Source organism: Echinops telfairi, unplaced genomic scaffold (assembly GCF_000313985.2).
Source record: "Echinops telfairi isolate 266 unplaced genomic scaffold, ASM31398v2 ScPeMD7_7424;HRSCAF=8462, whole genome shotgun sequence".
NCBI classification, from domain to species: Eukaryota; Metazoa; Chordata; class Mammalia; order Afrosoricida; family Tenrecidae; genus Echinops; species Echinops telfairi.
In genome coordinates, this window is record NW_022111324.1 from 60,029,904 (window position 1) to 60,057,301 (window position 27,398).

General features: G+C 39.2%; 1 protein-coding gene across 8 annotated transcripts in view; it reads left to right on the top strand.

Moving 5' to 3' along the window:
- The window catches only part of RPS6KC1 (ribosomal protein S6 kinase C1), a 219,558-nt gene that overhangs the window by 155,862 nt on the left and 36,298 nt on the right, over nt 1-27,398 (top strand). For all 8 annotated transcript variants that reach the window (XM_004699883.4, XM_045298271.1, XM_045298273.1 and 5 more), the window contains 2 exons: nt 22,076-22,123; nt 23,930-24,062. In XM_004699883.4, coding sequence (XP_004699940.1) covers nt 22,076-22,123; nt 23,930-24,062 — 181 coding nt within the window. The remainder of the gene's footprint in view (nt 1-22,075; nt 22,124-23,929; nt 24,063-27,398) is intronic.

Below are 27,398 nucleotides of genomic sequence, written 5' to 3' on the forward strand. Positions count from 1 at the left end.
AAGTGAAATAAAAGATCAAGACGGTGCTCATCTGTTTTGTTTTGGATGTTTGGGGGATAGTGCACTTGGAGTTTCTTCCACCGGGTCAGACTGTTAATCAAGCTTTCTATTTAGAGGTTCTGAAAAGATTGCATAACTGTGTGACAAAAAAGGCCTGATTTTTGCCAGACGGGACTGGTTTTGACACTACAACAATGCCCCTGCTCATGCAGCCATCTCAGTGTGCTACTTTTTGGTAAAAAACAGCATGCTTCTATTTCCCCACACACCTTACTCACCTGACCTTGCTCTGTGCAACTATTTTTTGTTTCTGTGAATGAAGAGGGACAATGATTTGACAATGTAGAAGAGGTGAAGGAGAAAACAAGGGAGGTGCTGTCAGCCATCCACACAGATGAGTTTGAAAAATGTTTCCCACAATGGGATCACAGATTTGACAGATGTATTAAGTGTAATGGAGAGTATTTTGAAGGTGATATAGTTTGTAAAAATATTGAAATGTGGCTCCAATCCCAACTCTGTGGACAGTCTCCTCTCCCCCACAGAAGAATTTACTTCAGAGGACCGCACTGAAGCTACAGCTCAGGGAGAGGGACATGTCTGATCAGAGCACACAGGAGCAAATGAAGGGGGAGGAAGACAGAGTGGAGCACATCGTGGCCCACCAAGCCTTGAGGATGATCTCCCTGCTCAGAGCAGCCAGTGCACAGAGAACACCATATGGCCAGCCTCACTATGAGACACAACATCCCTCACTGACCCATAGCACAATGGGGGACAACACTGGAGACACAGTGCGGGAATTGCGCCTAATCTGTCTCCCCCACACCAAGGCAAAACTCTAAGGGGGTGCAAGAGAACAGTAAGGGGAGCAGAGCAAGGAAGTACCGAGGAAATTCCAAAAATAGACTTTGGGGCCGGGCATGACACCCCATCAGATTTGACCAGAAAACACTCCTAAAAGTTAACAAACAGACCTTGACCTATTTACAGGCTTTTCTTTTTTTTGGTCATTATTTTGTTGTTGTTTTGTTTTCTTTTGTTGCTTTGTTTTGCTCTGTCTTGTTATTTGTGTATATTATTATCTCTGCAGGTCTATCAAGATATGATAGGCAGGATAAACAGTCTGGAGGAGAAAACAATGTGACTGACAGCTCTGGGGGGACATAGGAGTGGGGAAGGCGGGTAAAAGTAAGTAGGTGTTAACAAACCCAGAGACAAGGGAACAAAAGTGATCCAAAATTGATGGCGAGGAGGGTGTAGGAGGCCTGGTAGGACTTGATTAAGGGCAATGTAACTGAGAGGCGTTACTGAAACCCAAATGAAGGCTGAGCATGATTGTGGGACAGGAGGAAAGTAAAAGGAAATAGAGGAAAGAACTAAGAGGCAAAGGGCATTTATAGCGGTCTAAATACAGGCATGTACATATATAAATATATGTATGACAATAGGGAAATAGATCTATGTGCATATATTTATAGGTTTAGTATTAAGGTAGTAGATGGACATTGGGGCTCCACTCAAGTACTCCCTCAATGCAAGAATACTTTCTTCTATTAAATTGGCATTCCATGATGCTCACCTTCCTGATACAATTGCTGAAGACAAAGCAGGTGCATAATCAAATGTGATGAAGAAAGCTGATGGTGCCCGGCTATCAAAAGATATAGCATCTGGGGTCTTAAAGGCTTGAAGGTAAACAAGCAGCGATCTAGCTGAGAAACTACAAAGCCAGCCTGTGTAATCAAAAGGTGTTGATCGGATCAGGTATCAGGCATCAAAGAACAAAATATCTTATCATTGTGAATGAGGGGAGTGCATAGTGGAGACCCAAAGATCATCTGTTGGCCACTGGGCATCACCTTATAGAAAGGTTGTGAGGAGGAGCCAGTCAGGGTGCAGTATAGCAACGATGTAACATACAACTTTCTTCTAGTCCTTTAATGCTCCCCCCCCCCCCCCCACTATCATGATCCCTGTTCTACCTTACAAATCTGGCTAGACCAGAGAATGTACACTGGTACAGATAAGAACTGGAAACACAGGGATTCCAGGACAGATAAACCCCTCAGGACCAATAATGAGAGTGGTACTACAAGGAGCGGCAGGGGAAGGTGGGGTAGAAAGGGGGAATTGGTCACAAGGATCTACATATAACCCCCTCCCTGGGGGACGGACAACAGAAAAGTGGGTGAAGGGAGATGTAGGACAGTATAAGATATGACAAAAATAATAATTTATAAATTATTAGGGGTTCGTGAGGGAGGGGTACATGGAGGAAGGGGGAAAATGAGCTGATACCAAGGGCTCAAGTAGAAAGCACATGTTTTGAGAATGATGATGGCAACAAATGTACAAATGTGTTTGACACAATGAATGTATGTATGGATTGTTATAAGGGTTGTACGAACCCCTAATAAAATGATTTAAAAAAAATAAAAAGGAGCTGATACCAAGGGCTCAAAAAGAAAGTAAATGTTTAGAAAATAATGATGGCAGCATATGTACAAATATGGATTGTTACAAGTACTATAAGAGTCCTCAAGAAAATGACCTAAAAAATATTGAAATATATAGCTTTGGGAGGAAAAAAAAAATCCAGTCTATTTTGGGGTACCCACTCATATGTGTAAGAGAAAGCTTTATATCAAGAAGTGATAGTATATTGAGAAGACATCCCAGCCCATCCAGGTAAAGTCCTTAAGTCTGATACTAGTTCATAAGCCCCTCTTCAGACTTACACAGCCTCATGCAGTGTTGCATCATGCATCATTCATAGGCTGGTGGCTATAGAATCTTGTGGATCCAGTGGCAGTGGAAACATCATAGGCTCTGGCAGGTCTCAGCCATGTGGCTCTCCAACAGGAAGGTGAAGCAGAGAGAGAAAACAACGCACCTCCAGAGAGCCATTTATTTCAATGGCACCTTCAAATGAGGTCATCAAACTGTGACCTGATTGACAGGCTAACCCCCACCCATATCTTCTTATGGATGCTAAGTTGGCACAAAAAAGCCTCAGTATCACATGTCCTTAATAACATGTCCAGTAAAGTAAGTTCCCCTGCCATTGCAAAGAATTGTTGGTACTTACCAAGTGGGGATTATATTTGCAAGAAGTTCCTTACCTACAAGATTCAGTGTTACAATGATTAGGAAAGTCTTTTTGCCCAATGTGAAAATCAACAGATAATAAATAATACAAATTTCTAGTCATTTTAAGGAAAGAGTTGTATAAAATCTAATTGCTATTCAAGCAATTACGTTAGGATAGATCTGAGAATTAGTGGGCAATTCTGAGATGAAACTTTTATAGGTTTGCCTGGGTTTGGGTGGGAACAAACTGAGCAATGAGGCCCCATGCCCAGCAGCCTCAGAAAATTGTCCCCACCAGCCCTTGGTTGACGTAGAATTTTCTGGCTGGCTGGCACCAAAGAGATGTGATAGCTGGGGTGCACAAGCCTTTGATGATGCCCTGTCAATAATTTAGGAATCACATTTTGAAAACATCTTGTTTTTTTCCTGCTTATCTTCATCTCTTCATTCTTAGCCAACTGGTTGTGGGTGATTTAAGAGTTTTTCTAAAGTTAGTTCACTAAGATTATGTTCATCAATAAACCTAGAAACGCAATTAAGGAACAGGAAAAATCTTGTTGATAGTTAGGAATTATGGTACAAGTGTGGTTGCTTGTACAAGAAGTGTAGTTCTAGCTTCCTGATTCCCCAGTGCAATTTGAATAGAAGCTGGTTGGGAGGTTTTCAGATATTTATAGGGATTAGGCTAGCAAAAATATTGAAATTAAGAATCCCAGTTCTTTTTCTTTTTTTAATCATTTTACTGGGGGTTCATACAACTCTTACCACAATCCATACATACATCATTGTGTAAAGCACATTTGTACATTCATTGCCCTCATCATTCTCAAAACATTTGCTCTCCACTTAAGCCTCTGACATCAACTCCTCATTTTTTCTGCTCCCTCCCGCTTCCCCCTCCTTCATGAACCCTTGATAATTTATAAATTATTATTTATCATATCTTACACTGTCCGAGGTCTCCCTTCACTCACTCTTCTGTTGTCCGTCCCCCAGGTAGGAGGTTATATGTAGATCCTTATAATTGGTTTCCTCTCTCTATCCCACCCTCCCTCCCAGTATCCCCACTCTCAGCACTGGTTCTGAAGGGATCATCCGCCCTGGATTCCCTGTGTTTCCAGTTCCTATCTGTACATCCTCTGGTCTAGCCAGATTTGTAAGGTAGAATTGGGATCATGATAAGGGGCGGGGAAGCATTTGGGAGCTGGAGGAACGTTGTATGTTTCCTCATTGCTACACTGCACCCTGACTGGCTGGTCTCCTTCCTGCGCCCCTTCTGTAAGGGATGTCCAGTTGCCTACAGATGGGCTTTGGGTCCCCACCCCGCACTCTCCTTCATTCACAATGACAGGATTTTTTGAAGAATCCCAGTTCTCTGGTAGTCACAAAACCCTAGAAACCAGACCATTGTTTTTTCGTCCTAGGAATCGAGAAAGCGAAAATGCCTTCCTTTTGTTTGGGGTCCAAAGAAATACTGTCTCAGGAAATTATGAGTATTAGATAGGAGGGGTCTCCAAAGAGTTGGTGGGGAAAAATTCATTACCTTTTCATTCCATTTCCTATGAGTTTTTTGAAGCCTCCTTATATTCAATGAAGGTTGCGATAATTACCATTTTCCTTTAGAAACAGTGGCCACACGTTTTTAAAAATATTATGCTTTCATCAGTACAGACTTGTTGAGAGTTTGAGCATATTAATAAATCATCAACATATGGTAGCAGTTTAGCTACATTCTTAAATTGCAAAAGTTTTAAGTCAGCATGGAGGTTTTATAAATAAACAAGAGATCCATTCAATCATCAGCGCATTACTGTCCAAGTAAATTGGTGATTCTCCCGCATAAAGGCAAAGAAATATTGACTTGCAGAGTGTGCAAGAACACTAAAGAAGGTGCTATAAAGATCAATTCAGTCAAATAGGTAGCATCCAGAAGAACAGTAGAAAGGAGTAAGTAAGGATTTCAGACCACAGGAAATCTAGGGATAGTGATTCGATTGGTAGCCTGCAAATCCTAAACAAACCTCCACTGTTTAGTTTCTTATCAGAGACTAGAGGGGTATTAAAAGGGCTGTTGCAGGGAACAATTAATCTTTTATAAATTCCTGAACAATGAGAACTTGTCCTTTCACTCTTGTTTGAGCAATTTTTGGCAGAGATTTAGATGTGTTTTCTGATATTTGGATATTGATGGGTTCTTGTAAGCCTTGCCCCACATCAGTATATGTGGCCCATAGCGAATGATTAGGGGGAAAGGATGGAGGGAATTGGGTTAGAAGGAGTTAAATGATTTCTGTGCATGAATAATTCTTGCAAGTAGTAAGCAGTCTTTTCACCTTTGATTCAAATTCTCAATATTTCAAATACTTCATTAAGGGTTTTTGGGAACAGCAGGAAAGTTCAGTAATGTCTCTCCCTTTTTCATGAACTGTAAATGATTTCATTTGGGTGAAAGGTCTTGACCTGATGAATTAATAAGAGTATTAAGACTAAATAAGACGAGGTGAAGTCAGTCTTCTTCAGAGCCAATTGATATAGAGACAGGCTTAGACTGAGTTGACACGTGTCTGGTGTATAACTCACAGTAGGGGTTTTTCTACTTCAGGGCAGGTTCTTTTGTAAGAAAGTGGGGTCAATAGAAGGCAAGGTGGCTCTAATACCAAATAGAGAATTATAAGCTTTTCTATTGATACCAAGAGGAGTTCCTCCGTGAGAATTTAATGCCACCACGGGAAAGGTCCTGTTGATTTCCCGGAGCTCCCTCATTCTGCACATGCATGAAGGGTGTCTGGCTGAGAGGGTTTCATTCTTTGGTTTAGGTCCTTTAGTTTGTAACGTCCGTTGCTCCCGCAAGCTAGCTTTTTTACATACTGAGAGATGTCGGCTGTGGACTGCTTTCAATTGAGTTGAGGTTTTGTTGGTTGCATTTGTAGTTATTGTAATTGTACAGCCATCAATTTATTATATTTATTTTGCTTTTTCTGTTCTAAAGTTTGATCTAGTTTAAAGGATAGATGAGTCAGTTCATTAATGGGAACTGTTTTCCAGTCAAATTGGTGTCATTTGATTACTTTAGATTGCTCTGGATGCAAGCCATCTGAACCATGAAATTGAAAGCATTCAGCCCCAGTTTCAGTGAGTTCCAAACCAGAGTGCTCAGTAAAAATTTGCCGTAACTAATCTGTATAGTTACAGGGCTGCTATGAATTGGAATTAATTCGATGGCAGTGAGTTTGTTTGTTTGTCTTGTTTGCTTATAGTTATAAACATTTTCATCCTGTTCTTGATACAGCTTTGGAATTTTGCCCATTCTGTTTTTCAGGAAAATGCCATTAAGGATTGCATCCAAAAGCAGTTTCGATATAGCTTTTGTTCGTCCTAATTATTTAATGTTGAGACACTGGATTGTATTGCAGGATATCTTTCTAGATGTCTCCAGTTAGCCTCTTTCAGTTATAATTGGGCTTCTCCCAGTTCTATGAACATAGTTTTAAGTTGATATAATTCTAACTTGACAGTCCATGTTCATAGGTTTTTGTTAGTGTCCCAGATTCAGGAAAGAAAGGAAATCGCAAGGAAGGACTGTTAGGAGTGTAAGAAGACAGCGAAGGGTACCGAGTAGAGAATGCTATTTAAAGGAGGACATGGTAGCAGCAGGAATAGGTTTAGAACAGCAAGCAGTCTGACATTGTAGCACCTTAACTTGTTTAGTTAACTTAGAAACACTACCCTACAGAAAAGCAATTTTGGTGTATTGATGTCTTAAATATGTTTTTAGGTACCAGTTAAAATGGATGTCTCATTGAGAATATTTAATTCGGAATCTTTTCTTTTCTAACTTGCTGTGCAAGAAAAGGAACTTAGCTAATTCCAAGGAACCTTAATATAGTTACATGCCTTTTTAAATTGCCCTTGGTACTACTATGGCAAGCACTGGTACAAGTAGAGTCATAGTACTTGTCCGTATACCTGACGAGGTCCCCAAAGAGAACGCTGTGCCCCTTGATAGGGCACTTCTCGTTTTCTAGAACAGTAAAAGAATCAGAAGTCAGAGCTTTTGGTTTCTTAGAGCCAAATAAAGTGCTAGTGAGGAGGGATTTGCCACGAGGCTGTGTTTTGCTATATTAGCACATACTTGTTTGGTAGAGAAATTGTCTATGGCCAGTGGTCATGCGAATGCTACTGGCTCATCCTTTCTACTGGCTTAGTCTGGCACGGTCTCTTTCAAGTGTCAGAGAGACTTATTTAAAGTGCTCATTCTGTGCTCAAAGTTTTGAGGCTCAGAAGGATCTGAGATTTCTTTGTCATGATTGATCGAACAATTTAAATTATAAAAAGGCTACATAGTGTTTAAAACATCCCAGTAAAATGTACCTTCATTAAAACTTGAAGAACTATAACACAAAGAAAGTGGAGTTTGATATAGAGAGATCTTTTACCTGGTCATAACTCATAGAGTTCGCTCAGCAGAGAACCCAAAGTGGCTCAGCTGGTACCTGAGGCTGGGTTGGTAAGTCCATGGTGGTTTCTGCATGCAATTTACCTTTGAACCTCACATTTCTGACACCAGAAATAGTTGAGAACAGAAGTTCAAGATTCTACCAAGATAAAGCAAAGAGGTTTATTGAGGAATAATGCAATATACAAATAGGGCAGCTCCTTCTAAGGATACACAGCGCTCTGAAGCATGGCGGGAGAGGTGTGCATTCATATAGTGCAGTGGGGGAAATCTTGGTTTCGAGCCTGAGCCAAAACTTAGAGAAGACAGTGCAGGATTATTGAGCTCCAGAGAAGTTTCTGAAGAATCCCTCCCAGTAAGTGAAGATTTTCCAAGACAAAAGAAGATATGATGTTGCCTTACTAGTTATCAAAATTTGAGGGCATCCCATCACAAAAGACCTGTAAACAAGTTCTCTCTCTTGTAGAGGAATTCTAAGAAGCCAAAACATGAGCCACATCTGAAGTGAAAGGGGAGGGGTGGTCACATGCTCACCATCTTTCTGAACATCAGCAATTTACTTTCTGAACATCAGCAAACTGAGTAAGCATTCTTGATAGACATCTTACAAAGCTTTTATTCCACATTCCTGACCCCTACGCTTGTTTATGTTAGTCAGGCTGCAAGTCAGAGCAGCAGTAAGGCTGAGTGAAAACGGAGTCTGAAGTCAAATGGCTTCTAATGTGGATGTTCTCTTGGAAGAAGTGTGATCAGGTGCTTCTTGGAGGCAAGAGTGATGAGACTCACAAACTTTGGGCATGTTGTCAGGAAAGACCAGTCCTTGGAGAAGGACATCATGCTAGGTAGAATAAAGGGGCTGGGAAGGAGAGGATGGCCTTCAAGGAGATAGATAGATTGACATCATGGCTGGAACAGTGGACTCAAGGATAGAAATGATTGTGAGGATGGCTCAGGACGGGGCAGTGATCCATTCTGTTGTGCATAGGGTCTCTGTGGGTCAGAACCGGCTCAGTGGCACCCAACAACAAAACAACAATGTGGATGTGGGCCAGCCAGTTTGGTTATGCCAAACACATTAGTTGTCGTTTTTACACAAATCCAAAGCTAAATACAATAGGTTAATTATACTTTTAATTGAATTAATTTTCATTTAAATTTAACAATGTGAAGTCATTATCGAAAGTAAACTTCAGAATTTAAACTAAAGAGATAGAGTAAATGGCATTGTGGCATGAGCTAAATTTAGGCTTATAAACCCAGAACTTCACAGTTTTAACCTCTCTCGAGCATAATCTCTTGGTGGCCTTGAGCAAGTTGCTTCACAAAACCAGAAAACAAACAATCAAAATGAGAACCACAAAGATGGAGAGAGATCTAGCTTTTAAAGCAGGTGGATGGGAAAAGAGCTTTCTAAGTGGTTTGTTTTTCTTAGCTTTTCAGCAATTCTGTTTTAAACCTAATTTATCTGTCATACATTGTGCTTTCTGCTGTATTTATGTTCAGTTTTATTACTTACAAAGACACACCAGGTCTTCTGGAAACAAGTTTATGAAGTAATAAATGTATAGGCCTAGGATTTGAAAAAAATGATATAAAGTAAAACTCTTTGTTCATATATAAAAGACATTCTTTGATGGCTTTATTGTTCACCAAATCATTAACCTCACAAACTCGTATGAAACATCATTGAGGAATGGCCCACACTCATTGACATTTAGCTGATAAGAATATAAGGGATTTTATAGTTTTATGTTTGTGGTTGAAATAATTACACCCTCGATTATTGGCTAGAGAATAATATGCATATTTTGTAGTGCTCTAGGGCAGGAGTCATTTTTTGCTTAAAGATGCATACAATGCAGGGATTTAGCCAAGTGACTTTTAAATGGAAATTGAAGAAGCATTTAAAAAAATTCTTTTTATCTTTTCTCTTCCTGAAATTACTCTGTCAAAGAAAACAAATTTTGCCAGCCATATTTCAGTGCCCCTTGGACTGCCTTAAATTTTGAATAAATTGGATTTGTAAGTCTGTTTCAGCACCACCAAAATATACTTACCATCCAAACTCGTGCATAAGCCGAGTTTTCCAGCACAATTTTAATGCCGTTTTTGTGGTAAAATTAGGTGCCTTGGCTGATATTCGGGTCCGCATATACTCGAGTATCTACGGTAGCTTTTTGATTTTTTTTTTCTTATTTCTATGGCTCATAGCTTATCTTTAAAGATAAAGCTATTTTGGTTGCATTTGTGGCATTTTTGTCTATGATTACAATGAACTATGAGCTTTGAAAAAGTACCATGATTATTATTGAAAATAAGTATACAAAGGTATAAATTGAATTCACATGGTGCATATCCTCACATTACAATATTTATTAGGTTATGAAAACCCATAGAGAGTTGCATTCAACAGGTTATGTTAAATAAAAGACAGGACAAATAGGATATATTATGATAGTTCTTAGGGATGTGAATAATAATGACCTAGTTCTAAATTAATATTTAACTAATACCCATGATGAAAGTTTTGAGGAACTAGAAAATTTTGGATTAATATGAGCTATAGTACAGACTGAATTTATCTGTTGCTTTTTAAAAAATCAAGAATTAAAAGATGCTTTTTATTTTACTTTCCAAAACATATTATATTTGAGTGACATTTAAAATACTAAAAATAAAAAATGAAGCACAAGAAAAATGCCATAGCAGTAAATTACTTTTAAGGTGGCTCTATGCCTGTGTGATAAAATACAATTTAGTAAAACCAGGTCCTTGAAATTCTGATTTTAATAATTTAAAAGAAATCACAGTATTTTGTTTATATATATAGCAAATGTAATCATTATCTTAAATGGCATATTTTTGAGTTGCCAGAAATCAGGATTTTTAAGTGGGATTTTGTGGCTTTTGTAAAATTTTGCCTCAGAGTACATTTTCCTTGTTATTTGTGGATTGTGAATTAAGAGGTACAAAACAGTGTGTCTTATTTTTTTTTACTTACATAAATTCTATGTACCGTTATTATTTTTGAAGAAAAACATGTTTGATTTTTACATTTCAATTTACTCATTACATGCTTATTTTGAATAAAATTATAGGTGATTTTAAATATTCCCAGAGCTCATTTTTCTTCTGAAGAAAAGTTAGCACTTAATAACTTAAGTAAATTTCATTAGGGGTAATGTTTCTTGTCTTTTTATTCATTCACCGGAGTCCCCGGTGACCTTGGGTATAGAGTGTTCTGATGGTCGGTGGTATTCTGTGTTTTCTGGTAGCTTGCCTATCGCCTGCCTCTGGGTTCATCATTCCCTTGTGCTGACTTAGGCAGTATCTCTCCAGTCTCTTATCTTGGGGCTTTGATGCATATGTTCTGAAGGTGGCCACAGTGACTTTGGGTGGCAGCAGATGGTAAACCTTCAGGCTGCCACCAGCTATAGTGGTGTTAAGTTGGGAAGTTAACGTTTGATGAAGAATCAGTAGTGCATATGAAAGGGCTTTCACTGCAGAAGTATCTTTTAATTAAAATATTAGCATACTGAAACCTTTGTAAATGCCTGGGCTTTTAAAGAAATCTAATATTAGCTATTTTCTTGTAAAGTGGTTATTTGCCAATATAATTGTATATGTTAGTTATTCTTTCTAACTTTGTTCTTCCTTTCCTTGTCCGTGCCCTGCTTTCCCTAGAGTTAAGACAGATGAGATAATTGGATAACTGAAAGTCGGGATTCTTTGAAAAGCCACAGCTGTCTGGGTAAACATGTGAGATAGACTTTGAATTACTGGAAATTCTTCTTCTACCACAAATAAAGTACTGATTGGTTTGCCATAGAATTTTTTTTGTTTGTTTTTTTAAATCATTTTATTAGGGGCTCATACAACTCTTATCACAATCCGTACATACATCAATTGTGTGAAGCGTATTTGTACATTCATTGCCCTCATCATTCTCAAAACATTTCCTCTCCACTTAAGCCCCTGGCATTAGGTCCTCATTTTTCCCCTCCCTTCCCGCTCCCTGCTCCCTCATGAGCCCTTGATAATTTATAAATTATTATTTTGTCATATCTTGCCCTGTCTGACGGTCTCCCTTCACTTCCCTTTCTGTACTAGTAGATCATTGAACATAGTAGACAAAAATTTCTTTTACACTGTAGTGGTTTAATTGTACCCTTCATGCTTCTGTCGCTCATCAGTGAAACCACCTATGTGAGCGCCTGATCACGAAGAAGAGATTGGTGTTATGGCCTTACGTGCCTCTACACAGTCTGTTCATGTTGACGCTCTTCATGCTGCAACTTCCGATAGATGGAAATCTTGTAAGCTCAATACAGTCTACATTTTTCTCTACTGAGGCTAGGTACTTTTGAGGAGTAGATGAGAATGTCCTTTTGCTCTGGAGTTGCTGGGCTTGGGTACATGGAGTATACCAGCCTTCTGATGCCAGAGAAAAGCTTCATTAGGAAGAATTGTTGGTCTGAAAAGTTGCCTAATCTCCTCATTTTCTGCTAGTTGAATTTTTGTGAGAGCTACTCTATGAGCATGAGATGTAAAATTAGAAATTAGGCAGTAAAAACACAATTTGAATACCATAAAAATACAAAATAAGAAATGAATTCTTAGCAGTAGATGTAAATAACATCTGATTATCATTGTATGGTATTAGGGGGAGGAAAGCAAGTTTGTCATTCAAAGTGATTTTATTTCTACAGAAGGGTAACATTACTAACTTCTTTAAAGCTGCCAAGACGAGTTTAGTTTTATCAGTCAAGTGTAAACTACTTAATAGTACAGTAAGTGTAATCTTCTTTGTCTGAAATTGTGTTGAGGAAAGGGACAAGTCTCTTTTGTCCGGCTTCCTTCTTGTGTTGCTTCCATTCTCTTCTGGCATGCTTGGTCAGATGTGAAGTCCTGGTCGTATAACTCGCCCAGCTGACCTCTCATTCAGACTACATTCAGCAAATTTGAATAGTTTGTCCAATAGGACTGGCCCTTTAGGAGTTTCTCAAACAGTCTCTTGCCTTTAGCAATTGTCCCTGAGCTCTGGGAAATAACTAGCACAAAGTAAAGATAGTTATTGTCTCAAATTACTCAGTTAATTTTTCTTCATCAACGATTTAGAGTTGAACTTAGCTTCAGAGACTGACAGGCTTCCAATGTCAGCAGGTTTGAGAAGATCAAAACAATGAGGTGACACTTGACCCTCACCGGAGGGAACTTTCCATAACACGGAGCCTTTGTCATAACATCCATCTCTTCTCGCTTCTCTAAATGTATTCTTATTTATATGAGATTAAAAAAATAATTGGATTCATTTGTTATACTCTTCTGTCTTTGCTATGGTGGTGCTTAGTTAAATATTAGCAAACAAACTAAATCCGTTGCCATTAGTAGATTTCGAGTCTTGTGACTACAGGTTGAGTAGAACTGACCTAGAGGGTTGTCAAGCTGTAACCTGTGTGTGTTGGGCTGCTAACTGCAAGGTCAGCAGCTCAAAACCACCAGCCGCTCCAGGAGAAAGATGAGGCTTTCTACTCTCAGTCTTATCATGAGTCAAATCCATTTGACTCAATGGCAGTGAGTTTGGATTTTTTGGAACTTTTATGGAGGCAGACTGCCAATTCCACCCACCCCTACTCCCCTTCAGAATGATTGATGGCTTTGAACCACTAATGTTTTTTGTGGCCGCAAAGTACTGAGCCACTGCACTGTTGGGTTCCTCTAGTGAAGGTACTGCTTGTTGTTGTGCGCTGTTGAATCCATTCAGACTCTTAGTGACCTATAGGACAGAGTAGAACTGCACTGTAGGGTTTCTTAGGCTGAAATCTTTATGGGGAGCAGATCACTCGGTCTTTTCTCCTAAAGAGAACCTAGTGGAGTTGTCTGCAGATCACTGACTGCCAGGGCTCTTAATTAACAAAAAGACCCAGACTCATATTCAATTGGCATTTTTTTGACTATCGTTTCAAATGAAGAGTAGGCAAATCCCCTTATGTGGGTGCAAATTGGAGAACAGATAAAAATGCAGTAGTTCTTACGGGCTAAACTGCCCGTTTCTTTGTCCAGTTAGAAGCATTCATTCTGTATATTACTACAGGGCGAAGACGGAGTAAGCGCTTCTGTTACACCATATGCTAATGCAGTAATGCAGTGCCGATAAGTGAGCATAAAAAATGAAAGGGAGAAATACATTAATTGTATTCTTCAATAGCTAGGCTATCCAAGGTAATTATTTCATGACCATTTTAGTACTTGTTTTATCATGAAATAAAAGATGGTTTTAGAAGTCTTTTATTGAAAAGACAATTGTATCAAATTAGTACCAAATTAGATTTTTGTCTTTATAAAGGTGAGCAAACCCATGAGCAGTTTTTAAATTGATGTGTTCCAGTCTACAAATGAACAAATTCTGTTTGAGGGTTAAAGAAGCTATTATTTTGTCCTTTGTGCTGACAGCTTCATTACAGATTGGTCTACTGTTGGCATTAAAAAAATGTTTGGCTCCTTAGGATCTTTGTGCATGCAACTATAATATTAATGCAGCTCCATAGCACTGTTCATTAAGAAATGACTTTAAATGAGGTTGAAGCATGTACATTTGGAAAGATACAGATGTTAAATGCAGCCGTTTCTCCTTATATACAGCCGTATGGCTAATAATTTCCAAGTGGCTAAAGCTCTTGTTAGCAGGAGTGCTGGTGTGTTAAGAATGGCTCTATAAATAACTTTAAGAACTGAAGTTGAAGGTGCTTCTTCTAAAGACTATTGTTAACTAAACATTATTGCCAAACAGATGGAAAGCATTCACCAGCCTGATGTTTTTAGGTCTAATTATATTATCACCAGCCCTGTACGGCTCAGTTGAAGAGGTGTATCCAGAGGCCAATTTATAATCATTTAGCCAACACCTGTTTGGGAGAAATTGACAGTCAAAGGGCACATTTAAAAAAAATCGCATATGTTCTTGTGCTTATTGCCTCAATGTGAACATTGTTTAGTTGCAAACAAACTTGGTAGGAGAAGAAAGTAAAGGTAAACAAAGCAGCACTCCCCAGCCATGCTTATCGATCTTAATTTGGCCTTTTTATCTGATCTGCTTCATGCTTCATGGCTAAGTGGGAGCAGCGAAGAGCTATCACTCTTGATTTATGCGGATATATTCGGTTTAGTCAATTAAGGGGCTTCTGGTAGGAAGAAGAGTTTCTTTTTTTGATTGTTCAGTTCCTCTGCCTTTTACTTAGTGAAGCGTTTTCTATTTCATGTAGCTGTGCCTTTTAAATGGGGTTGGTATTCTAATGAATGGATTAAAGGAGTCGCAACTTGATATAAACACAAATGAGACTTAAGGAACACTAAGTGTCTTCACATACTCAACAGCTGTTCCTTCATTGGGTCCTCATTTGCAGATAGAGTGCGACGATGTCCTTTGGCATTCATGATTAACTTTCAAGGTTCAAACTACAAATGCATGTCCATGCCACGAAGGTTCAAGATGTGTGGTTCATACAGCTCCAAGGACAGTGTTGGGGAGAATAAACAAGCAAACCGAAAGCCCCTCTGCTATCAAGTTGATGCTGGCTCATGATGACCTGGTGTGCACTAAGACTAGAACTGGGCCCCAGAGGGCTTTTACGAGTGTGTCCTTTGGAAACAGATTGCCATGGTCTTCTTCTGAGGCACCTCTGACTGGGGTTGCCTGGCCAACCTTTTGGTTATTAACCGAATGCTTAACACATAGCACCACCTGGGGACTCCTGAGAGAAGGACAAGTCTACTCTATGGGAAAATCATAATCCAAATTTGGGGGGGACCTCATGATCCCACTAACTCTTCTGTTGTTTTCCTTCAGACATACTTCTTTATGGCAATCTTTATATTCCTCCCTTCCATTTTCTTACCACCTGTTGTTAATGCAGAGAGGAAGTCCTCCTCCTCTCCCGCCAGTCCATTGTATAACGCAGTACTAAAGCTACCAGTGGCTTCCTAACTGTCAGAGCCAGTTAGGGTTCCTCCGTCCTCATCCTTCCAGGTTTCTCTTTGTTGTTTAGCACAGATGATTGATTAGTCTCATCTTAAGCATCCTCTTTCCTTGGCACTGAATTGCTGTTTCCCCGTTGTTGTTTTTAGGTACTTTTCTGGCTGTACTTGTGTTTGTTGCTGTCTTATCCATTTACAACATGAATACTTGAAAAAGTTCAGACCTAAATAGCATAACGTAATTATTAGCTAAGCAGAAGGGCCCCAGGGCTAGAGTACTAGGGTTTCAGCTTTACTTATACCAGTTAAGTCTGCTAACCTGGGCACGTTTTATGTTGGTTTCCTCATCTGTAAAACTTGTTAGTGAAAGTATGCCTTCCTCCTTGGATTGCTGACAGCATTGCATACTTTAATTCTTAAAGCCTAGCACACTGCCTAGTAAACATTCCTGTGAAGTATGTCCTCATGTATTCAGCCACTATCTTTATAGAGAATGCTCGAATATGTGTCTTTAGTTGTGATCTATTTTCTAAATTTCAGTCTTGTATTGCCATCTGTCTTCCAGCCGTTTGTACTGGAATTCTTTTGCTTTCTGTTTACTAAACATTTACTATGTGAGAGCAATGTGATATATGAATATGTTAGAGGAAATTTAGTTTTGCCTTGGACTCATTTTCTATTGCTGCCATAACAAATTACCACAAATTTAGCATTTTAAAACTTAGCATTTATTATCTCCCAATTCTGTAAGTCAAGGTCTGAATGTGGACAGCACTGGGCGATAAATCAAGGAGTTGGCAGGACTTCTTTTCTTTATTGGAAGCCTGGGGATAAACCACTTCTATGTTCATTCAGGGTTTTTTGCTGAAATCTTTCCTGTTGTAGAACTGAGGTCTCTTTCCTTGCTGACTGTCAGCCAGAGGCAGGTGTTTGCTCCTAAATCTGTCTGGGTTCTTCTCATGCTTTCTGTGAACTCTTAAAGACCGCCTTCCAAATCATGTATGTGGGCCCCTACATCTCAGAGCCAGCAATGACACCTGCTCATACTTCAAGTTTCTCCACTTTCTCCTTCTGCTATAGCCTTTATGCACTTTCTATTTATTCAAGCAGGAGAACCTCTCTGCTTTTAAGGGTTATTGTTATGGAACCCATCCAGATACCGTAAGAAAACCCTTCCTATTCCTACTGTAAGAGCTGGAACTTAGTTACAAGACTTTCTACTGGTGTAAAAAGTTACAGTCTTGCAGAATGGGTGCATAAGCAAATGTGGTGAAGAAAGCTGATAGTGCCTGGCTATTAAAAGATGTAGCATCTTGAAGTTGAACAAGCGGCCATCTATCAGGGAAGCAACAAAGCCCACATGGAAGAAGCACATCAGCCTGTGTGATCACAGGGTGTTGACGGGATCAGGGATCAGGTATCAGAAGATCCAAAACAAAGTTATATTGAGGTAAATGATGGGGGTTGGAGTGGTGACCCAAAACTCATCTGTAAACAATTGGATATCCCCTCACTGAAGGGTCACATAGAAGGGACAAATCAGCCAGGGTGCAGTATAACGACGAAACACATAACATTCTTTTTTAAAAAAAATGTATAAGAAAGAGCTCTATATAATTGATTATCTTATTTAAGAAGAAGCCAGCCCAGCCCAATGCAAGCCCGTGCTCTTTTTTTTTTTTTTTATTACTTTTATTGGGGGATGTTACATCTCTTATCACAACATTGCATTCTTTTTAATGCTTCCTCCCCCTACTGTCATGACCCAAGGACCTTACAAATCTGGCTATCCCGGAATATGTACATTGGTACAGATAAAAGCTCTTGACACGGGGAATATAGGACCGATAAACCCTTTAGGAACAATAATGGGAATATCGATTCCATGAGGGTAGGGGTAAGGTGTGGGGAGAAGGGGGAGATAGGGAGAACTGAAAACAATGATGGATAACCTTCCCGTCCCAGGGGGACGAATAACAGAAACGGGGGTGAAGGGAGACAGTGTTTGTTGTAAGATATGGAAATAATAATGATAATAATAACAATATATAATTTATCAAGGGTTCATGAGGGTGGGAGAATGGGGAGGGAAGGGAAAAAAGAAGGAGCTGATACCAGGGGCTCAAGTAGAAAGAAAATTTGAAAAGGATGATGGCAACATATGAGGGGGATACCCCCCCAAACCCAGGATTTCCCCCCCCAAAGCTATGTATTTAATTTTTTTTTACAAAACAATGTTGTCATCTTCAAAGTGCTCCCCATTATACCTAATACACTTGTCAGATCTGCAGTTCCATTCTTGGAAATGTTTTTCAAACTCATCTGATAGCTGACAGCACCTTCCTTGTTTTTTTCTTTAACTCAAATTGCTGTCCTCATGTCCCTCTGCATTCACTGAAACAAAAAGAAGTCGTATGGAGCAAGGTCAGGTGCATGGGGCAAGAGAGGCATGTTGTTTTTTGCCAAAAACTGGCGCACTGAGATAGCTTTGCAGGCAGGTGCATTGCCTTGTGGGCAAAACCAGTCACCCCTCTGCCACAAATCAGGCCCTTTTTTGTCCCACACTGTTACACAATCTTTTCAGAACCTCTAAATAGAAAGCTTGATTAACAGTCTCACCTGGTGGAACAAACTTCAAATGCACTACTAGTCAACATTTTCGTCCATTCTGGAAGTTGATGGATGTCTAGAATGAGACTTGTCATCAGTCGACATTTCACCTTTTTTGAAATGAGGAAACTACTCATACACTTGAGTTTGTCCCATGGTGCTGTCCTTGTAAGCTGTGTTCAACATCACAACAGTTTCTGTGGCATTTTCCATGATCAGGAAACAACATTTCACGGCCACACACTCACTGTTCTCTTATATTGGCCATCACAAAAAGAAGAGGTTTCGAGTGAAACTACATTTATGAAAAAATTCACTGTGACCAGAGAGAACCTTCCCAGGCAAAGCCACTGGGTGCACTAACTCAGAGAGAGTAGCTCGATCCTCACCTAGTGGGAAAAATGTGTACTACAAAAGCTCAGCTCTGCCCAGCGCAATTCCAGTTTTTTGGGGGTACCCCCTTGTATATAACAGCCTCCTGGGAAACAATACACAACCTTGCAAGGTTTTGCCACTTTATTGGTGCCCTAATTGTGTCTTTAGAAGACATCCCATTGTTCTATCAGGCTAGCTGCTTCAGGAAGATACTAAACATGGTAAGAACAGTGAATTCCATGGACATGGATCCACAAATTTGTTTTTTAACATTTTGGTGAAAGATGTAACCTCAAGGTAGTCCTTGGCTAGATCTGTTGATCTGATCTGATCAATCCAATCTGACATGACAATTTCTCTAAGCCTTTGGATGTCTTTTTGTTTAACAAACGTAGGCAGGTCTGGCATTTCAAGCTGATTTAATATAGAGTACTGCTTACTCCATCATGCTTCGTAAAGTTACGGGGCAGCAAATAAGAGGAAGAGCCTTGAGATGACAGCAGTGGCTGCAACAATGGCCTCAGACATAACAATAATGGTGAGGATGGCACAGATCACGCAGTGTTTCATTCTCTTGTGCATAGGTCGCTATGAGTCAGAACCGACTTAACAGCCCCTTACAACAACATTGCTTACTTAATCCTTCAGTGACTGAACTAAATACAGCATTAGATTATTTCCTAACCTAAACCCTGGAACCAAAGCATTGAATGAAGCACCTGTGCTTGGTAGGCCTGTATCAGTAAACTCAGCTAGATCCAGATTCATGTTCACTGCACTATTATCCCACACCCTTGTAGCCACTCTTATAGACATCTCCCAGATTTCTGTTTGTACATATTAAAATCAAGCAGTTCTTTTGGATTGTAGCATATGCTCTCTTGGGTCACATTTTATATTTACGTCTTGGAGTTTGCTGGGGCAAACATGGGTGGTAAGGGTAGTCTTAGGGACATTCACCAATGTCTTATAAAATATTTGTCTTAGGCAATTGCCCAGGTGATACCCTGAGTGCCATCCAGGCTATATCTCAAACAAAGACTCATATGAGAGTAAGAAGACTGGTTCTGTTGGCAGAAATCACTCATAGGATTTAGGCCTTTGGTATCCTCAGTTTCTGGATTATCTACCCTTATGTTTCCGTTCCACATTTGAGAATCCCATTTCTTTCGATCACTGCATATACTTTAACTTCAGATACCATCTGAGGTTGGGAATTCAATTGGTATTGCAATTCAGCCACTCTGTAATAAAACTCTTGGCTTGGTTTTTGTCAGTCTTTGTATCTGCTCTGTTACTACAAGAAATAAGGTTTCCTTTCAGTTCACAAAGTGGAAATTTTCAGGTCTTGTATATAGAACTTGAACTATGAGTCTGAAGCTTTGAGACTTTTTTTATACCATCATTTATACCACATTGTCAAGTAAATGTAACGCCAACCATCTAGTTTCTCCCTTTGAAAATATTGTGGGAAAGTATCAAATAAGCAATTACTCAGAACCTCATCCTCCACAAATATTTGATCCATTGGTGTTGACATTTGCATATTTCTATTAGCACTTCATGCCATGGATTAGCAGTGCCCTCTTCATTACTGGAGACAGTTGCTTTTAAGACTAGCCAAGACTTGAGAACCACTTCAGAAAACCCATCTTTATGGTTTTGTTCTTTCAGAGCCGATGTCTATACCAAATGTATTGAGTTGGTTTTCTAGAGGAGTAAACACACACACACACACACACACACACACACACGCACACCTCACTTTGAAATATGTGTGTGTGTCACTGGTTTTGCTCCTTTAGAAAATTAACCTAATAAGGTTATGCATTGGACTGCAATCCTCATGCTCAGAAGTTCAAAATCAACAGCAGCACTGTGGGAGAAAGACTGGCTCTCTACTCCCGTAAACAGTTGTAGTCTTGGAACACCACAGGTGGTCACTGTGAGCCAGCATCGACTCTGTGGCAGTGAGTGAGTGAGATATTTGTAGATATATAAGTATATAGATAGATAAAGAAAGATTTGTTTTAATGAAATGGCTCATGTAGTTGTGGAGGCTGACAAATCCCAAATCAGGTATTGGTCTGGAGGCTTTTCCTGACTCACATTGTTGATTAGATTGATGAACCAAAACTAGCCAGTGTTTGTAGGAGCTGGCAGATCCCCCAATTTTCCAGTCAGGTGGTAGACTGCTAGCTCATATCCCAAGAACAGGATGATGAGTCACTTGTGGGCTTGAGATTGGGTGAGCTTTCCCAGAAAAATCTTTACATATAATGGATGCAGACCATGCATCCTCTTTGATGTTCGTATCAGATCACCTAATGGTTACATAATATCTGCCAAACCACTGAGAATTATGACTTAGCCAAGTTGACACATAAACGGTTTCACACTAACCGTTTCATCTTTTCCTCAAGCCTTAACTCGTGCTTCTCTTTACCTAGTGGTCAGCTGGCAAATGTTGAACAGCCACTCGCTGGAATGAAAACAAAACTCCAGTGTGCAGCGTGTGCTAATTTTTGTGGTGTAAATATTCCCACCCCGGTCAGTTTCAGGCTGTGACAGCCTGACAGTAGAATGGCTGCAACATAGCTTTTATGGGCTTGCAAGGTTAATAAGTACTATCTGACCTTTTACAGAAAAGGCCGTCTACCCTCTGATACAGTGTCTCCAAAATTATAATAAGTTAATATGGCAGGATAATTCCCTATCTCTATTCGCTCCTTATACTCGTCGAGATGCAGGAGGGGAGGGGTAGCTCAATATGTGCTATCATGAAGGGCCTTGAGGCCATTTTATGAATTTTAGTCTTTTTCTCAGAATGAGATGGGAACTTGATAAGATCTAATGTATATTTTGAAGGGAAACATCTTTCCTACTATGTTGAGAATGGACAAAATATGTCAGTTGGGAGGCCATTGTTGTAATCCAGGTAAGAAACAGTGTTTTCTCGGAGCAGAGTAGAATCTACCTTCCAGACTAAGGGGGTTCCTCTGGCTCGGATCTATTTGAAATGTTGGGCTCACAGGATTTGCTGATAGCAGGAAAAGCGCCAAGGGTCGGTCTGAGGAGTGGTGCTAAACGACTGATTCCTTAGTCTAGAGCCTGAGTGATGGAGAGCACATAAACTACCACATACGGGTTTTGGGAAGCAAACCGGGACTTCAGTAATTCTTATGAAATTTTTCTCCTTTACTACTTATGTTCCCATGCGCCCCTGTCTGTCTGTCTCTCTCTCTCTATTCCATGGTGAAAAATTCTTTTTTTTTTTAAATGAATTTTTCTTTACTATTAAGAAATAGACTTTAATTTACAAAACATAGTAATATCTCAAAAATTTAGCATTAGAAAGAGGGAACAATAATAAAACCTATTTTTTAAAATAAAACCTATTTTGAATATACTTGTGCGACTTGGTAGTTGGAAAAAAATTTCGTCTGAAACAACAATTTTGGCAAGTCACTTCCAATATCTCCCAAGCCCTTAAAGTTTAGTTTCAAAAGTGAATGTGCCATGTGTCATTATATTGTTGGTAAATTATTATTTACATGTTTTACATAGGTTTTACTTGTAATGGACACACGGACAGAACAGACATTCATTTTAAAAGTAAGTATATAAAAAAAGTAAGTATAATTTGTAGGTTTATCAAATTTAAATACTTATTTTCAAACTGTGCTTTTGAAAGAAGATGTATTATTTTTTAAAAAGCATTGTATCAGGCTGTAATCCAGACACCATACGAGTCATTCGTTCAGTCATATCAAGAAGTGTTGTACAATCACTACTACAATCAGTTGTTTGTTTTTTATCCACGATCAGTTTTAAAGCTTTTTTTTCCTCCTTATATTTCTTGGAAGCCTTAATATAGCTATTATCTTTATAGATTCACCCACCCTGGGCCTCGCATACCAAAAAAAAACATAGAAAAATATATAACAGAGAGTCAAGACAGCTACTAACAATAACAAAACACAACAGAGAGAAACCCCAGTGTAAAAGAAAACAGAAAACATTAAAAACTCAAAATATGACAAAAGGGAGATCAGATGATAGAGTTTTAACCATTGAAATCTGATGTTTAATTTTAGTCTACTGCAATAATCTCTACTATACTCTGTTCGATAACCAGGCTATTCCCATCCTCAATTCTACTCAGAGGGAAACCATCAGAGGCTAGATCCTGCAAATGTATTTTGGGATACCACTGTCATCCAGGCCCTTCAGCAAACCAGAATTTCACAGTTTAAGCTCTGATACCATTCCCTCCTTTGAATTTGGATTACATTATTTACAGTCCTGGATCATGTAGTCTGGTGTTCTTATTCAATGTGGGCTAAGATATATTATTTTTTGGGTGGTTTGCATATTCTCTCATATATGTGGTGATCTGTATTTATATTTTGTATGTTCTCCCACCACACACATTTATAGAAGATGAAGTAATAATTTGGGTAACTTGGAAAACATTGGATGCTGTCTGAGTGCAGTTAAATATTTCTGAAATACATTTAAATAATTTATGAAAACTGCGCACAATTTCCCCTTTGATTAAGACTGCAGTTTTTAGAGTGAAATTTTGCTTTGTGAAGTCTTTGTTGCAGGCATTTGACAAAGTATTATCTACATTCTTGGCCCTCTTTTGATGTAAATTAAATTTTGATTCAGTTTATAACAGAACTAAATGAGTAGGAGAGAACCAAGTCTCCATTTTCTTATTTCAAAATTATATTGGAAATGGATTATGACACTACAAAGTCTAAAAATATCCTAATTTACGTATTTTCACAGCATCCATAGGTAGATGGATTAATTTTATATTTCTTTTTCTAATACCTTTTCTCTGACTTCTCAAAATGGTCATAGGTCACAACGACTCTGACTGAAACCCAGCTTCTGTTATATAATAGACCTTCTCACTGACATTTCCACCGTTTTTAAAACTAGGGTTTGTTGCCAGAAAACGTGCCTTTAGAGAACACTTAATAATCTTCATGCTTTTTTGAAAATTTAAATTACCTGTTTAAGGTAGGCATATCTTTTGTGTCTCGGGAATTTGAATTGATCTCACAATGTCTTTTGCTTTAAAGATATACGCAAAGAACATAAAACTTAAGAAAAGGTCACAGAGAAATAACTGTGTGTCATCCTGATGACTTCGTTTGAGAGCATCTCTAATAAAAACACTGACCCACGTAATTGATTTTAATGGCAGCTTTGCGGCATCTTCTGTTCTCTGGATTCACGCCAGATGCCATCAGCAGAGCCTCCAGGGACCCGGGGCATAGAGCAGCAGATGAGTGGTTTCTCTGAAGCCCAGAGTAACTCGGATAGATTAGTTTGGTTGATCAACAGAGAGCACAGCAGGCTCCAAAGGCAACTGAGGGTACAGCTGACCTTTTTGTTGTCTGTCAGGGTCTCAGGAAAAGCAGCGAGTGCAGCGGGAGCAGAAAGACCATCGTCCCCCGCTGTGTGCCGCACATGGTGTGTCTGCACAAGTACATCATCTCGGAGGAGTCGGTGTTTCTTGTGCTGCAGCATGCAGAAGGTGGGTTTGAAGCTTACATAGTGGATGGAGTGAAGAATGCCACCTACTTAGCCCTTGAGTGTAAGTCAGAACGTGCTTCTTACACCGTCATTTCCTGAGCAGATGAGATGTATGAAGCACATGTAAGAAACCGTTGTCTTATTCCTCTGCTCCGCCTCCCTGCTTTGAGTTGTGAGGGCAAATGAAAACCCAGAGGAGCTGCAGATCCCATTTGAACTATAATAACATTTCTTCGATATATTTAAACGCTGCCTTTCTCTCAGAATTGACATAATATCTCGAGGACTTTAATGTGCCAAGAGAGCCAGGATGTATTTTAGGGTTTTTATTTCGCTTTCTTGGTCTCTGCTAAAATGATAGCTGAAATAAAAAGCATCCCCTGAAGAATTAATTAATTATCTTCTTTTTTAGAAGGTCAGGTTGTTTGCTTAACATTTGCGATTACCTTGTAATTCTGACCTGGGCTTGGACGAGTACAGCCTGCAGCGTCACATATGGTGACAAAGCAGAAGCACAGTGCTCTCTGCCTGCACACTACTGACGAAAGTTAGCTCTTCGCAGAGGGAACAGGTGGCCCCCAAAAGGAGAGTGTTTTGATTGGTTTTTGTCCTTTAAGTAAATAATCTTTTGTTTACAATGAGTACTGCATAGAAATACAAATTCACTTAATAAACACTGACTTTTAGATTTTAGGAGGTGCCCTTAAAATAATGAAAAAAAGTTATTTTTCATGCCTCAGGAAGGTATTTTTATCATTATTTTACATTATGGAGGCTAAAAAAATATTGCGCCTTAGTAATAGGCATAACATTTGAATTTAATGCATTTTCCCAGGGAAAGGAGTCATTGCTATTTGAAATGAGGTCTCTTATGATAACTAATGCAAGATTTTTGATGGGGGCAATAAACTATTCATATTGTTTATTATGAAGTACAGCACAAGATGACTACAGATGGAGGGAAGACCTCCATATGCAGTGTTTAATTCAGAAGGGCTCCATGGTCTCTCAGGTATTAAGAGAGTTAATTGCGTGTGTGAATTGGATAACTAATTCACCTTTGTTCAGACATTATAGACAGCTTTTATCTGAGGATACTAGTGCATTACAGACATTATTGAATTAGAGGTCATGTCATCTGATAGCAAAATACAGCCACCTCTGGTGTGGAACAAAATAACTTGCGTAGTAATAATCCATAATAATTTAGAACAAGGTCAGTGGGATGAATGTAATTATAGTCAATATTCTATTACCCAGTGTGGATTATTCATGCTGGAGATTATCTGTGGTAAAATTTCAATCCTAGCACACCCTTGCTCTTTACGGCTCTAACTTCCTCTTCTTCCTCCTCTAGATCATACTTCGGTTTCGCTCCTGCCATTTTCTCACCTTCCTTAAAAGCTGATATTTCAACTCATTTTACTTGGACACTATAGTAATTTTGTATAATGTATTTTAAGGCCATACATACCCTCATTGTGTTCAAATTTTCCACTATTTTTCCGCCTAGTCTCTTTTCTTTGACTGTTGGCCATACTTAACTTTGAACTGTCATATGGCCATGGACTGCGTCCTGGGTTATTTAAACCTATGTCTTTTGACCATTTGCTTTGGGTGTTTAATGCTTAGTTTTAAGGAAATTTTATAATATACAAATATTAAATTACAGTTCAAATAGGAATCTTGGATTGATTTCCTTTTTCAACAAATTTATTCAGCTCATTCTGTGTATTAGGGCATTTTTTAGGTGTACAAACAGAATGAGTTCTGGCGATTTGACACTTATATTCTGTGGAACATCAAAGCAACCAATAAAAAAACAAAAATCAAGCGAATATTGGATAAGAATAGGAACTGATTTATCTTTAACACATGAAAATCTAATAGAGAATGCCTAGGGAACTACTTTAGTTTATTTAATCAGGGAAGCTCTTCATGAGGTGACATTTCAGCCGTTCTGAATGACAAAAGGAATCCACTATTTTACCCATAAAGGGGAAGCACATTCCCAGTAGAGGGACCAGTAGTAGAGATCAAAGGCAAAAGTGAACTTGGAGTGTTGAGTGAACAAGAAGGGAAACTATTTGGCTGGAATGGAGTCAGTGAGAGCAACAATAGTATATGAGGCACTGGGGAAGCAGGGAGCAACCTTGTGTGGAAGGGTATAGACTTGTTTTTATTCAATTGTATTAAGAAACCATTGGGCACCTTATAAGATCTTAGTTACATTTTAAAATTTTTACTTTGGCCATTGTATGGGGAATGTATTAAGAATAGAAACAAAGTTGAAGTTAACCAAGCAGCCATCTAGCAGGGAAGCAAATAAGCCCACATGGAAGAAGCACACCAGCCTGTTGTGAGCATGAGGTGCCGATAGGATTAGGCATCAAAGGAACCAAAACAAACAACTATATCGATGTGAATGAGGGGTATGGAGTGGAGACCCAAAGCCCATCTGTAGACAATTGGATAGTTTCCCACAGGATTATAAGGAAGGGATGATTCAACCCAAGTGGAGTATAGCACCGACTAATCACACATCATTCCTCTAGTTCCTGAATGCTTCCTCCCCCCATTACCATGACCCAGTTCTACCTTACAAATCTGGCTAACCGGAGCGCACACATTGGAACAGATAAGCGCTCTAGACACGTGGAATTCAGGGCAGATAAACCCCTCAGCCTCAGGAACAGTAGTGGGAGTAGCGATATCATGAGGGTAAGGGGATGGTTGGGGAGGGAGAATGGAGAGAATGGGGGAACCCATCACACGGTTGAATATATAGCTCTCCCCCAAAAGGGGGTGAATAACAGAAATGTAGGTGAAGGGAGACAACGGACAGTGTAAGATACGAAATAATAACAATATTCAATTGATCAAGGATTCACGAGGTGGGAAGGGAAGAGAAAAAAAGAGGAGTTTATACCAAGAGCTCAAGTAGAAAAAAAGAGGAGTTTATACCAAGGGCTCAAGTAGAAAATGTTTTGGAAGTGATGATGGCAACATATGTACAAACGTGCTTGATGCAATTGATGTATGGAATATTATAAGAGCTGTAAGAGTCCCCAATAAAAAGATTTTTTTTTAAAAAAGAAGAAGAATAGAAACAATGAAGGCTAATGCCTTGTTGAGAGAGGATGATGGCATGGCCTTCTGGCGGCACTAATCCAGTTGCTATTAAGCTAACTTCAACTCATGGTGACCTCAGGTTTGTCCGATAAAACTGTGCCCCATAGGTTTTTTTTTAATCGTTTTATTAGGGGTTCATACGACTCTTATCACAATCCATACATACATCAATTGTGTAAAGCACATTTGTACATTCATTGCCCTC